Raw genomic sequence first — 15,035 nt, forward strand, 5'->3', positions numbered from 1 at the left:
CTACCTTCGATTTAAATATCTGCATTTCTTTCCTATACATGATGTTTTGGATATCAATCCTTATTTGATATAAGAAGACGGCACGGTAGCGCAGCGGTAGAGTTGCTGCTTTACAGCTAATGCAGCGCCGGAGACTCGGGTTCGATCCTGACTACGGGTGCTGCACTGTAAGGAGTTTGTACGTTCTCCCCGTGACTTGCGTGGGCTTTCTCCGAGATCTTCGGTTTCCTCCCACACTCCAAAGACGTACAGGTTTGTAGGTTAATTGGCTGGGTAAATGTAAAAATTGTCCCTAGTGGGTGTAGGATAGTGTTAATGTACGGGGATCGCTGGGCGGCGCGGACTTGGTGGGCCGAAAAGGCCTGTTTCCACGCTGTATATATATGATATGATATGATATGATAACTGCAGATGCTGGTACAAATCGAAGGTATTTATTCACAAAATTCAGTCTGAAGAAGGGTCTCGACCCGAATCGTCACCCATTCCTTCTCTCCCGAGATGCTGCCTGACCTGCTGAGTTACTCCAGCATTTTGTGAATAAATCCTTATTTGATTCCTGGCAAAGAAAACTATCTTCATGAGCACATTTTCCAGTAGTAATGATCAATTCATGATACGTGGTGGGGTTGTGGGCTGTCAAGGGGCTGGGTGATAATGCTGGGAAGAGTGGATTGTTCAGGAACTGAGTGATGGTGTTTCCTCAATATTGCTGGCAAGTTCCTGGTGCTTGTGTGCATCTTTGCATGCATCCTGGAACTGCCAACTCTCAGCACTGTTGGAACACCTTCACCAAAATGATTGGACTGGTTTAAGATGTTGAAGGAAAATTCTGGATGGGCAATAGATGCAGACCTCGCCAGCATATCATTCATCGCAGAACGTCTAGGATGTGCCTGTGTTCTGAGCCTGGGTGTTTCCACTTGGTCTTCTATTGTCAAATGTAAGAATGTAAAGGACAGAACCAGTACTTTTATGCGTAAGAAGGAACTGCAGATGCTGGTTTATACCAAAGATAGACACAAAAAGCTGGAGTAGCTTAGCGGGACAGGCAGCATCTCCAGAGCATTTCGGGTCGAGACCCTTCTTCAGACTGGTTAGGGATGAGGGAAACGAGAGATATAGACGGTGGAGAGATAAAGAACAATGAATGAAAGATATGCAAAAATATGCGATGATTAAGGAAACAGGCCATTGTTAGCTGTTTGAAGGGTGAAAACGAGAAGCTGGTGCGACTTGGGTGGGGGGAGGGATAGAGAGTGATACGTTGCACAGTGTTTCCCTACAGCACAACGGCACCTGGGTGCAATGTCACCTACAATGAGAAATGTTTATTTTTCTTTGAAAGATTGGGATACCCTGGGTAGCTTAGGCTGGTTTACTTGGCTTGCCCAAGGCATTTCTGTTTTGGGTGGTCGTGCCCTGTATTAGGTGCTGGAATCCAATTATTCTGACTGCTCATACTCTGGTGATTTCCCTGGAGAAGGGGCCAGGTGGAGGCAGCGTTGGATCATGTCAGGGTTGGTCTTGTTGCACCACCCTGATGAGTGACAACATGGTGCAACTAGTAGAAAGACCCCCTCCATTCCACCGACCCATGTCCAATCCTGACCTCCAGAGTTCCCAGACTTGATAAATATGTAAGAGACAATAGGAAAGCAGGTAATGGGGGAATGGATCTGTTGGGAAGGGGGCAAGAATGTAATTGGGGGAATGTGGCTGGTGGATGTGCAGCTAGTGGGAGTGGGGCTGGTGGCAATGCAGTGAGTATTGAGATAGACTCAATGGGCCAAATGTCCGACCAATGTCATGGGGATAATATGGGAATAAGTTGCACCAACTTACTGTCTAGCATCAGATACCCTGGCTGATGGAGATTGGCATTGAATTGGGCACAGTGGAAGAGAGGCTTTGGAGTACAGTTTCTAACTGCAAAATAACTTTTCCACAGCATGACGTGACGCTGATCGCTCTGCAGATGGCACTGAATGTGTACAACAGTATTATTCCCCCGTACGCTACCTGTTATATGTTTGAGCTGTTTCAAGAAGATGACAGGTAGGTGCTGGTGCTCTCTCTGTGGCACACAACCTGCTGCCCTCTCTTCAGACAACCATGTCTTCCATCCAGGGCCTCTTAGAGGGTATTAGCTATAAAAAGAGATTAGACAGACTTGGATAGTGTTCTCTGGAATGCCGGAGGTTGAGGGAGACTTAATAAAAGTAGGAAGGAACTGCAGATGCAGGTTTAAAACGGATAGACTCAAAATGCTGGAGTAACTCAGCGGGACAGGCAGCATCTCTGGAGAGAAGGAATGGGAGATGTTTTGGGTTGAGACCCTTCTTCAGATTGACATATCTCTACTACCCTCTGTATATAAAAAAAAGTTAATCAATCTGATGAAGGGTCTCGACCTGAAACGTCACCCATTCTTTCTCTCCAGAGATGCTGCCTGTCCCACTAAGTTACCCCAGCATTTTGTGTCTATCTTGATAAAAGTATATAAATTAAGTTAAACATAAATAGAGTAGACATCAGAACCATTTTTTCCCGGGATGGAAATGGCAAAGACTAAAGGGCTTAGCTTTAAGGTGAAATGGACAAAGTTTAAAGAAAATGTATGGGGCAGATTTTTTTTTTACAGAAGGTGATGGGTAATAGGATCCTGAGTAGCAACTTTTTTCATACCGAAGATAGTAGAGATATAGAACGAGCTGCCAGAGGAGGTAGCTGGGGTAGCTGTTATCACAACGTTTAAGGCACATTTGGACAGATACATGGATAGGATGGGTTTAGAGGGATATTGACCAAACGTAGGCAGGTGGGACTAGTGTAGATGGGGCATGTTGGTCGACGTGAGTAAGTTGAGCTAAAGGGCCTGTTTCCATGCTCTATGACTGTATCCAAGAAATGTGCAGACAGATGAGATTAGTTCTGTTTGGCATCATGCTCGTATAGATATCATGGGCCCTAGGGCCTGTTCCTGTGCTGCACTTTACAATGTTTTACCTACATGTGGTTTCTCTAGGTCCTTCACTCTAGATATGTACTTGAAGAACCAGTCTGATTCACAGTCCGAGCCACATCTTCTGATTCTTCCAAACTGTACTAAGCATTGTCCCTTGCAAGACTTCATTCGACTCACCAAACATCTGATCACTGACAACTGGGATGTGGAATGCAAGATCGCTGACAACTCCATGCATGCAGGTAACAATAATGGAGCAAGTCGAGGGCTTGTTGCTGATCCATGTCAGCCTGGGAAACTCCCCTCTGATTCCCACTATCATTTTCCCTACCTCAAGTAACAGGGTAGCTTTAGTACCCCAGAACGTGATCTTGGGAATAATGAGCAGAGTTCAAGTGGTTGTGCACCACCGGAGACAGGTTGTTGGGGTAGCACAATTCAAGTGAGCTGCCCATGGACACGAGGCAAGACATACCCAAGTCTGTTACCCTGGCTCTGCAGCAGCCAAGAGGTTTTAATGTGGCTCAACACTACCATCGTGTTAGTTATGTATTGTTGGGCCATGTCACAACAGTGTTCGCAATTGAGTGCAGAAATGGTGGGACAATGTAAAACTCTTTCTCATTTGTTTTGGAAACAACTCAGAAGCAGGCATCTTAAGCTTTCTAATATGCCACTTATATTAAATTGAATGTGACATTGGTAAGATCTTAAGCAAAGACCAGGTTGGCATGAGGACCCTGGGTTCCATTTCCTTTCAAAGACTAGTTTTAGGTTTTAAGTGGTGACATGGGCACCTTGGGTGAGATCTAGGCCCTTCAGCCATAGAATCCTATTTGTCTCCCCCGAAGCAAACATAACCGAGTCTCCAGGTGTGTGACAGAGGGCGTGCATGTTGTGAAGCTGCCTGGACTTATGGAGCGGCTGAATGTTGTGTTTTGCAGCGGTGATTCTGGGTGTGATGCTGGGCGTGTGCTTTGCCCTGTTGATCTTGTTTGGGATTATCCTGTACTGGTGCTGGAACCACAAGTCACGACGAGATCGAGTGCCGACCAACAGCGATGAACTGGCCTGACTGTCACTGGCCTTACTCGTACCAGCCCACCAGGAGGAGGATTGACTGGATTGTCATTCCAGCCATCCCAGGCTGAGGGAGGCTGGAGGAACCTGGAGACGTGAGATCACAGACTAATTGCTGCAGGATTTGCTTCTTCACTGCTGTGTTGTGACGAGGGTCTTTTGAATCAGCTAGCTCACCACATTTATAATCCAGATGCCTTACAAATGCACCATCCTCCTCCCTGCAGTCCTTGATTCCACTGTCTATTCCATCAGTCTTGCTATTAAAGTGCTCATCCAATTCACTGCCTCCAGCCCCACCCCTCATCTTTGTCTCTACCGGCAGTCCACAGCACAGAACCCCACACTCCCATTCCTCCTGACTCAGATCTCTTGCACATTCTACACTATCGAATTCCATCCTCAACTTCTCTGGAGTAACTTTTGTTGGGTGCCCCCTTTGTTCTGCTCCCAACTTGCTTAAGTCTTGTTGCAGTGTCTGGGCATGTTTTAAATGTGAACAGTGGTTTAATTGCATCATAGCTGCAGAATCAACCAGAGGGACTGCCCCTTCCAGCCTCTTGTACACGACTCGACATGACTCTTCCATTGTGAGTCAGCTTATGGGACCAAATGCTTCTCACTGTTTTTTACAAAGTAAGTTTTATTAAACTGGTGATTTTAGTTTGAGTTAAGGATGAAGATTATACTGTGGAAAAGACTATAAAGCAGGTGTTCCAATTAAACAACTAGCACTGTCAATTAAATAATTCAACAGCAAAACCTTGTGCTTTGCTGCTTTACCAGTGGTTTCTTTTCCAGTATTAGTTTTGCTCAACTTTGAGAACCTGACTGCTGACCGGTGAACAATACTGACTGGGCCCAACTTTCATTCACCTTTCCCATGACTCCAACTGCAAGAAAAATCCAGATCTGTTCCCCCGTCGGTCTGGCCATGCCCAATCTAACATCACTCACTCATGGTTCAATGTTGTGGACAGCGTGTTTTTAAACACGAAAGTGCTGCAGATATACAGACCTAGAAATCGTTTGACATGTAACCGCTTCTTGAAACGTTTATGTGCTAGTTTTGATCGAGGCTGCAGGAATGCAAAACTAATGTGCAGATCAAAATGCAGAATCATGGGTCCTGTTTGTGCCATCGCAGCTAAAGTTGGACCAAACTAATGCAGGCGTCTCGCCTCCCCCACCCTCACCATGGCCGAAGCTTTAAAGGGGAAAACAGAGATGTACTATTGAAGCAGTGGAATTGATCTACCCTCGAACATGGCGTGTCTTGATGGCGCAGCGTGCCGTCGGGTTGACACCTGAGAGTGAATGATCAAGAGGTGTGTAGTATGTATATAGAGTGAACCGTCCACATGTCAAGTGCTTGTGCTGCTCAACAGAATGTCTGAACTGATATATTCAAGGGTCAGGAATCTTTTGATGTTCTGGGTTCCACTGTTTCCTGTGCGTCTTGTACGATGTAATCTTTACTAGAATGTGTCTGTGTGCCAAACAGATCTTTAAGTATTTCAATTCCAAAGAAACCTTATGGTGGCACAAAAAGCTGGAGTAACTCAGTGGGACAGGCAGCATTTCTGGAGAGAAGGAATGGGGATGTTTCGGTTCGAGACCCTTCTTCAGAAAGCTTAAGTATTATCTACAGACCACAATTTGTGTCATTGAGTTGATGCTGAATGTAGATATACAGTGCCCTCCATAATGTTTGGGACAAAGACCCATCATTTATTTATTTGCCTCTGTACTCCACAATTTGGGATTTGTAATAGGAAAAAAATCACATGTGGTGAAAGTGCACATTGTCAGATTTTAATAAAGGCCATTTTTATACATTTTGGTTTCACCATGTAGAAATTACAGCAGTGTTTATACATTGTCCCCCCAGGCACCATAATGTTTGGGACACATGGCTTCACAGGTGTTTGTAATTGCTCAGGTGTGTTTAATTGCCTCCTTAATGCAGTAGGTCTGAGACCTCTCAGCACATAGTCTTTCCTCCAGTCTTTCCATCACCTTTGGAAACTTTTATTGCTGTTTATCAACATGAGGACCAAAGTTGTGCCAATGAAAGTTAAAGAAGCCATTATGAGACTGAGAAACAAGAATAAAACTGTTAGAGACTGTAAAAGGATGCCACTCGTAGGCAGAGTCTTTTACTATATAAGTTTATTAATGACACTACACATACATTATGCCCTAGCTGTCCGTGGTCATCACTGGCACTAGAGAGCGAGCTGGAGGTGGGGAAGTTACAATTATACCAGAGACAATGGGGAGTGGTTAGTAGTGGTGAGGTCACTATGTTAAAGGAACATGCACTGATCTACATCCTTCCTCTTGGAAACAAAGTGACCACGGCTCATGCGCTAGGCTCAAACTACAAGCAGACTACTCGTACACACCGTACCGGACAGGCGGCCTGACCACTCTCCCAGAGCGGGTGCGCAACCCACCATCCCCTCCGGTCGAAGGAGCAGCATGAACGGGTGCGGGTACAGAGGCTGGGGAACCAGGGGAAGGAGGAGGACTGGGAAGCGATGCACGCGCAGGCGAGGGAGGGGAAGGTGGCTGGGGCGACTGCGGATGTACCGGAGCAGGAGGCACATCAGGCACCGCGGACTGGACGGGAGGTGAATACGGGATCGCGGGAGGCGGTGCAGGCTCGTTTACCAGCATCAGGTGCTGGCGGGTACGACGGTACACGGTGCCCTCGTAGTTGACCAGGTACGACCGTGGAGAGTCAGCATTGCCGACGACCACGGCCAGCCGGTGGTGACCGGAGGTCGACTCCATCCGGACAACCTGGCCAGCGAACAAAGGTGGAAGGGGACGGGACGACCTGTCAAAGGAGCGCTTCTGAATGAGCTGCTTTTCAGTGATGCGCTCCCTGACAGCAGCAGGGCTCCGAGCCGTGGGTTGCAGGGATTGCTGGGAGACGGGGATAGGGGGTCTAGTGGTGCGGGACATGAGGCGCTGGGCAGGGGAACCGAGCGCGGGGTCCCGGGAGATGTTGCGGAGGTTGAGGAGGGCAAGGTACAAGTCCGAACTGTCAAGCCGGCAACGTTCCATCAGTTCCTTAGCGCTGCGGACAGCGCGCTCTGCAAGTCCATTGCTTTGCGGGTACTCGGGGCTGCTGGTGATGTGGCGGAAGTTCCACCGATTTGCGAAAACAGCAAACTCGGCGCTGGTAAACTGGCTGCCGTTGTCGGACTGGAGAGATGCCGGGGAACCAAAGGTAGAGAAGTGGCGGCGAAGCTTCCCGATGACGGCAGCAGACGTGAGGGACGGCAGCAGGTCCACCTCGAACCAGCTGGAGTAGGAGTCCACCAATACCAGGTAGTGTTTGCCACGCCACTCGAAAATATCGGCGGCAACAGCCATCCATGGCAACTCGGGAGCCGGCTGCTGCAGGAGAGGCTGGCGCTGCTGATGAGGTAATAGGCTGTTGCAGGCAGCGCAGGCGGAGACCCTGTCCCGGATCTCCTTGACCATGCCAGGCCAGTAAAACTGTGCTTGGGCCTGGGATAACGTGGCCTCCACCCCTGGGTGTCCGTTGTGGGCAGTGTGGAAGTAGTGATCTCGCAGCGCAGCCGGCACCACAACCTTGTGACCCTTCACCACCACGCCCGCGTGCAGCACCAGTTCATCCCGAACCAGGAAGTAGGGCACGGCACCAGCCGGCAGGGAAGACCGTCGTTCAGGCCAGCCACGGCGGATGACGCCCTTAAGCTGTTGAAGGTTCGGATCAGCGGCAGTGTGTGTGACCAGGGACTGCATCTGCCAAGATGGAACGATGTTGACGTTCAACACCATCAGGTCAGCCGATTCGTACGGATGGCGGGAAATGGAAGGTAGTGGGGCACGGGACAAAGTGTCTGCCACGAACATCTCCTTGCCTTTGCGGTACACGATTTCGAATGTAAAACGCTGCAGCTGCAGCATCATTCGCTGCAAGCGGGACGAGGCTGCGTGGATGGGCTTGTTTAAAATAGAGACCAGCGGCTGGTGGTCTGTTTCGATGGTGAAAGTTTTTCCCAGAACGTAGTCTCTGAATTTGGAGCACGCGAACACCACGGCAAGGAGCTCCTTTTCAATCTGCGCGTAGCGCTGTTCAGCAGGGGTCATTGTGCGAGAGGCATAGGAGACGGGCAGCTGTCGGTCGTCGTAGAGCTGCAGGCAGGCAGCACCAAGGCCGAACCGAGATGCATCGCAGGTGAGGACAATTGGCCTGTTCAGGTCGAAAAACTGCAAAGTCGGGGTCCGTGCGAGTCTGGACCTCAGGGCCACGAAGGCCGATTGGTGGTGCGGGAGCCAGACCCAGGCATTGTCCTTCTTGGTCAGCTCCCTCAGGGGGGCACTCAGTTCGCTGAGGTCGGGTATGAACTTACCCAAGTAGTTGACCATGCCCAGGAAGCGCTGCAGGCCGGGCACGTCAGTGGGAGCGGGCATTTCGGTGATCGCCGCCGTCTTCGCGGGGTCTGGCTTCAGGCCACCCGCCGTGAAAACGTGGCCGACGTAGGTGACTTCCTCCACGCGGAACCGACACTTCCTTCGATTAAGCTTGAGGTTGATCTCACGAGCCTTGTCCAGGACCTGGCGGAGGTGTCGGTCATGCTCAGCGACGTCCCTCCCGTACACCAAGATGTCATCCACGATGATGGCGCACGGCAACCCAGCAAACAGCTGCTCCATCGTACGCTGAAAAACCTCGCTTGCCGAGTTGATCCCAAAAGGCATGCGGAGGAAACAGAACCTGCCGAACGGTGTGCTGAAGGTGGTCAGGAAGGAGGAACGTGCATCCAGCGGTATCTGCCAAAAGGAGCTCTTGGCATCCAGGACCGAGAAAACCGTGGCTGGACCGACCTGTGCCGCGACGTCCTCCACCGTCCGCATGGGGTAGTGCGGGCGTTTAATAGCCAGGTTCAGGTCCTTGGGGTTGATGCAGATCCTGATCTCGCTCGCGTCCTTCTTGGCAGCGACCACCATGGTGGAGACCCACTGGGTGGGGGCACTCGCCTCCTTGAGGATGCCCATGTCCACCATGCCACGTAGTGTGGACTCCACGCGGCCCTTCATGGCAAAAGACACACGGTGGGCCGGTCTGACCACTGGGTCGACCCCCGGGTCCACAACGATCTTGTAGGCACAGGGCAGCTTCCCCAGGACGTCATCAAATCGGTCAGGGTACTCGATCAGGGGGTCCATGGGGGCCTGCACCAGGTGGATGTCGCGGTGAAATGAGACCAAACCAAAGTCCTGGCATGCACGGGCGCCCAGCAGGGTGACGTTTTCAGATGCTAGCAGGAGGAACGTGAGGGGCCGAGAGGTCTCCAGAACAGTACAGATAACCGTTGCCTTTCCCACGGCAATCAGAACGCCTCCCCCATAGGCATGGAGGCGGGAGTTGTCAGGAGTAACCCTCTCCCCCGAACTTATCTGCTCGAAGAGGCGCACAGACATAACATTTGCAAACGCCCCAGTATCGACCTTGGCAGGGAAGGAGTGTCCATTGACTGTAACATGCACGGATGGATCCGTTATCAATGCAGGTGCTCCCAAGAGCGAAAACACCAGAGAGTCTCCATGGGAGGAAGTCGTATCTGAGCCATGGAGTACCTCATGTTGGTTCCGGGAACCGGTTTCGCTATCATCGTTGGCAAGGTTGTTTAGACTCCCTCTAGGAGCAGGGACAGGTCTCCCACGAGAACGACAAGCTGCAGAAAAATGGTTCTGCTTCCCGCAGGAATTACAAGTTTTGCCCTGCGCTGGGCAAACGTTATACCTGTGTGACGAGAAGTTGCAGTTTGGGCATCTGCGAGGGGTGACCATAGCGGGCGCGGAGGGGGCGACCCGGGTCTGCGGGTCATTCAATCGCCGGCGGCCGGTGAAATTTATGTCCTGGGGCGCCGGCCGAGATACTGAGCCAACAGCAGAGGCCATGCGTGCGGCATGTATGGCGTCCGTCAGCGACAGGTCAGGCTTCATCAGGAGCTCATCCCGCAGCTTAGAGTTTAGGAGACCGTTGACCAGGACGTCCCTGATCATCTCGTCGGGTGTAATCGTTTGAAGGCGGCACCGCCGAGCCATATGTCGTAAAGATGCAATGAAGGCGTCAACGTGCTCCCCTGGAGTCTGACGCCGCGAGAAAAATTTGAAACGTTCGATAATGTTATTGGTGGGTATATCGCACAGGGCAGTGAACTTAGCCATGAGACATACCGGGTCGTTGCGGTCCTCCGGAGGGACGAATTGGAACGACGCATAGCGTTCCATTGCCTCCGGACCAGCCAGGTTGAGGAGCAGGTGAGCTTTTATCGCAGCAGTTGCATCAGGATAGGCAATCGCTATATAGTGTTCGTAGTCCCGCTGGAAGACAGTCCAGCGGTGCACTATGTCCTCATCGAAAACGAGCGTGTCCGGACGACGACACGAGGAAGACATGGCAAAGTGGAAGGAGGGGACACAATTGGGAGAAACAAATGATAAACTAAAAACCGATAAACAGGAGACGCAAGTCTACCGATCTGACACCATGTAAAAGGATGCCACTCGTAGGCAGAGTCTTTTACTATATAAGTTTATTAATGACACTACACATACATTATGCCCTAGCTGTCCGTGGTCATCACTGGCACTAGAGAGCGAGCTGGAGGTGGGGAAGTTACAATTATACCAGAGACAATGGGGAGTGGTTAGTAGTGGTGAGGTCACTATGTTAAAGGAACATGCACTGATCTACAGAGACATCAACCAAACCTTAGGCTTACCAAAATCAACTGTTTGGAACATCATTAAGAAAAAAGAAAGCACTGGTGAGCTTACTAATCGCAAAGCGACTGGCAGGCCAAGGAAGACCTCCACAGCTGATGACAGAAGAATTCTCTCTATAATAAAGAAAAATCCCCAAACACCTGTCCAACATATCAGAAACACTCTTCAGGAGTCAATGTGTGGATTTGTCAATGACCACTGTCCGCAGAAGACTTCATGAACAGAAATACAGAGGCTACACTGCAAGATGCAAACCACTGGTTAGCTGCAAAAATAGGATGGCCAGGTTATATACAGTTTGGCAAAAAGTACTTAAAAGAGCAACCACAGTTCTGGAAAAAGGTCTTGTGGACAGATGAGACGAAGATTAACTTATATCAGAGTGATGGCAAGAGCAAAGTATGGAGGAGAGAAGGAACTGCCCAAGATCCAAAGCATACCACCTCATCTGTGAAACACGGTGGTTGGGGTGTTATGACCTGGGCATGTCTGGCTGCTGAAGGTACTTATCTTCATTGATGATACAACTGCTGATGGTAGTAGCATAATGAATTCTGAAGTGTATAGACACATCCTATCTGCTCAATTCAAACAAATGCCTCAAAATTCATTAGCCGGCGGTTCATTCTACAGCATACTGCTAAAGCAACAAAGGAGTTTTTCAAAGCTAAAAAATGGTCAATTCTTGAGTGGCCTAGTCAATCACCCGATCTAAACCCAGTTGAACATGCCTTTTATATGCTGAAGAGAAAACTGAAGTGGACTTGACTCCAAAACAAGCATAAGCTAAAGATGGCTGCAATACAAGCCTGGCAGAGCATCACCAGAGAAGACACCCAGCAACTGGTGATGTCCATGAATCAGACTTCAAGCAGTCATTGCATGCAAAGAATATGCAACAAAGTACTAAACATGACTACTTTCATTTACATGACATTGCTGTGTCCCAAACATATGGTGCCCTGAAATGGGGGGACTATGTATAAACACTGCTGTAATTTCTACATGGTGAAACTAAAATGTATAAAAAATGGCCTTTATTAAAATCTGACACATGTGATTTATTTTTCTTTTACAAATCTCAAATTGTGGAGTACAGAGGCAAATAATTAAATGAAGGGTCTTTGTCCCAAACATTATGGCGGGCACTGTAGGTCGAAGTTGCATTGTAGTTCAAAGCCAAGCTCATGGCTGTCTTACACATGGCTTTAACACTCGGACTTTCCAGGGATTATAACGATTAATCTGATAACATAAAGGGATTCTCAGAGGATCGCTGGAGAGAAATAACTTTCTCCGCTGGGGAATGCAGAACAAGCAGCACAATCTTAAAATTAGGCCAAACCAAAATGCTGCTGACTTATAAATTGCAAGTAAACCCATAGATTCGGCAGTACCTTTCAAAAGAAATACAAAGCTTGTCAGCCACAAGTGTTAACTCTTGTTTCTTCCCAACAGACTATTTTTAATATTGTCTGATGTTCTTAAAATTAAAGAAGTAAAACCAGGAAGTGTTTTTTCTCATGGAAGACTAGAAATCCATAACTGATGGAATTTTGACCAAGGTCTACATATTTTTGTTGGATAATGGTATTGAGAGATGTGAAGTGAAGAGGGCAAAATGTCGAGGAACATGTTAGCCGAGAGTGGCTGAATGGTTTACCCTGTGCCTCTAATACAAGTTTTAACATATCAATCATTGCTCTAATTATATTTTTATCCTAATCTCTAACTTGTTTTATCTGATCACATTTTATGAATTTAGTGACTTTGAAATCCGTGCCCAAGTTTTCTATCAACTCTGTGATTTCACCTCTCTAATAAAGCATCTTGAAATGCACATCGCTGAAACAGCCCTCAGCCAAGCCACAAAAAAATGGCAGCTTTTCACGTACCCCAGCCCCACTCCCCACCCTTCTGACAACTGATTATGCCACCCTTCATTGCTGAACTTCAAACCAATCGGCTGTCATGGTTACTCTTCCCAGCCCTGCACCACTTTATCTGGTTCATTTGAAGGTAAGGATTAGGAGGAAGCTCCTCAACACCACTCCACTGTTCATTAAAATGCTGGCAGGTCTAATTGTAACGTCAATTCATCTCTCCCTGGTAATCTTTTACCTCCCCCGGGTTATCAGAATACTTTGCCTGTCTTGTGTGGATGATCACTTATTTTAAATGGTAACTACCTCATCCTAGTTTCTCCCACATGACTCTTCATGTCCATCAAGTGGATTTTGTAATCCTCTCCCTTCTGGGGATACAAACCTAGACTCTCCAACCTTTCCTCGACAGCCCAGCCATTCCAGGTCTCAGTTGGTGAATCCTCCCCCAAATAAGGATACTGAGTTCTCCAGATGTGGTCTCGCCAATGCTCTATATAACTGAAGTATATCCTCCCGAGTCTTGCATTCAGTTCCATGGGCAATGCACAATAACATTCAGTTAACATGTGTAGGAAAATAACTGCAGATGCTGGTACAAATCGAAGATATCACAAAATGCTGGAGTAACTCAGCAGGTCAGGCAGCATCTCTGGAGAGAAGGAATGGGTGACCTTTCAGGTCGAGACTCCTCTTCAGACTGAAGTCTCCAGAGATGCTGCCTGACCTGCTGAGTTACTCCAGCATTTTGTGATACATTCAATTAACATAGTCAGTTCCTAGCTTCTGTGAATCACACATCAGGACATCCAGAAACCTCTGCAATCTCTTGCCATTTAGATTTTCCTTATTTTTACCACAGTGGACAGTTTAGAATTTTCCACATAATATACCATTGATTTAACTTCATAGCAGGATGTAATTGATAATAAAAGGGACCATGAAAAACAATTGTAGGCTGACACACCCCTCGTGTCATCCCCCCCCCCCCCCCCCCCACCCAAGTGTCTGCAGTTAAACTGGGAAGATGAAAGCCAACATGATGAGAGATATAGATAAGGTAGACAGTTGGAAGCTACTTTTCCCCAGGATGAAAAAGGCAAAGTTTAAAGGGGATGTGTGGGTATATGGACCGTTGTGATTTGCTGTTAAAGACTGGAGCAAGTGTGTCTTCAATGAAATTAGGTATGTGCAGTTTTAAATGAAACTCTTTCCTCATAACTTAGTCATACATTTTATGACTGTTCTTTTATTCAATACCATTGGGATGTATAAGGAAAAAGCAAAATAGAAAAAACAAAACAACAATTTTTTGTGTTGCAAAAGGTATTTCTGTTCAATAACCTTTCTATAAATAGCAGAATATACTCATGATAGGCCCAACATTGTACATGTAGTCCAAGAACTACGGACTGTTGGAAATAATAGTCGTTTTTCACACATGAATGTAGCACAACGCGTATGTGCATTTGGTGTGCATACTTCTCTTTGCTGCAAAGTTGCATTACGTGCCATATTATGAATTTTGATGTAAAATTCTGAATTTTGGACATCAATATTCTGAATTTGTAAAAAATGTAGGGAGGTCTGACTTTGATGATACATGACACCTTTACTTAAATTGATGCGAGTCATCAATGTCCTATTGGACGTGTTATCAATATCTCGTTACTTTTGTATTAAATGCACTCAGAAATAAATTTTGTAATCCAAAGTCTGGTCTGCTAATTCTGTAAATTTGTGCTTTAAAACCTGATTTATATGCCTTATAAATACATTTACTTTTTACTTTCTGAAGAGCTTGGATGGAACAATTCCACAGAGTTACTGTAGAAACTAAAGACTCATTTTACATCTCTGGGGTGTAGAGGGTGGGTCAGAGAGACAAAATGGTGGATCTGATAAGGCAGCGACCTGGAGAGAATGTTTAACAAACTGGTGGTGCTGGCTGAGGGAGGGTGGTGAAGGATCCGTGTCGGTGCCCTTTATGTGGTGACTCTTTGCATATCTTTGTTTGGCAATGCAAAGAATACCACTGACTTGTCTCGTGTGATAATAAAGTTTCTTTCATTCAGTGGAATCTTTATAGAAACATAGAAAATAGGTGCAGAAGGAGGCCATTCGGCCCTTCGAGCCAGCACAGCCATTCATTGTGATCATGGCTGATCGCCCACAATCAATACCCCGTGCCTGCCTTCTCCCCATATCCCTTGATTCCACTAGCCCCTAGAATTCTGAGAGAAGGAGAAAAAATAGAATTAAAGTACGAGATGGATTTTAAAAATCATTTTCAGGATCTGGCTGTCATTGACAGAGCCGGTATCTAC

At 47.5% G+C, this 15,035-nt stretch overlaps 1 protein-coding gene across 1 annotated transcript in view; it reads left to right on the forward strand.

The window, feature by feature from the left end:
* LOC144602217 (lysosomal acid phosphatase-like) overlaps positions 1 to 14,398 on the forward strand; it is a 51,097-nt gene extending 36,699 nt beyond the window's left edge. Inside the window, exons 9-11 of the mRNA XM_078415033.1 lie at positions 1,952 to 2,058; positions 3,029 to 3,210; positions 3,913 to 14,398. Of these exons, the coding sequence (XP_078271159.1) occupies positions 1,952 to 2,058; positions 3,029 to 3,210; positions 3,913 to 4,043 (420 nt within the window). The 3' untranslated portion in view covers positions 4,044 to 14,398. The remainder of the gene's footprint in view (positions 1 to 1,951; positions 2,059 to 3,028; positions 3,211 to 3,912) is intronic.
* The last annotated feature ends 637 nt before the right edge of the window (positions 14,399 to 15,035 follow it).

Source organism: Rhinoraja longicauda, chromosome 18, assembly GCF_053455715.1.
Source record: "Rhinoraja longicauda isolate Sanriku21f chromosome 18, sRhiLon1.1, whole genome shotgun sequence".
NCBI lineage: Eukaryota > Metazoa > Chordata > Chondrichthyes > Rajiformes > Arhynchobatidae > Rhinoraja > Rhinoraja longicauda.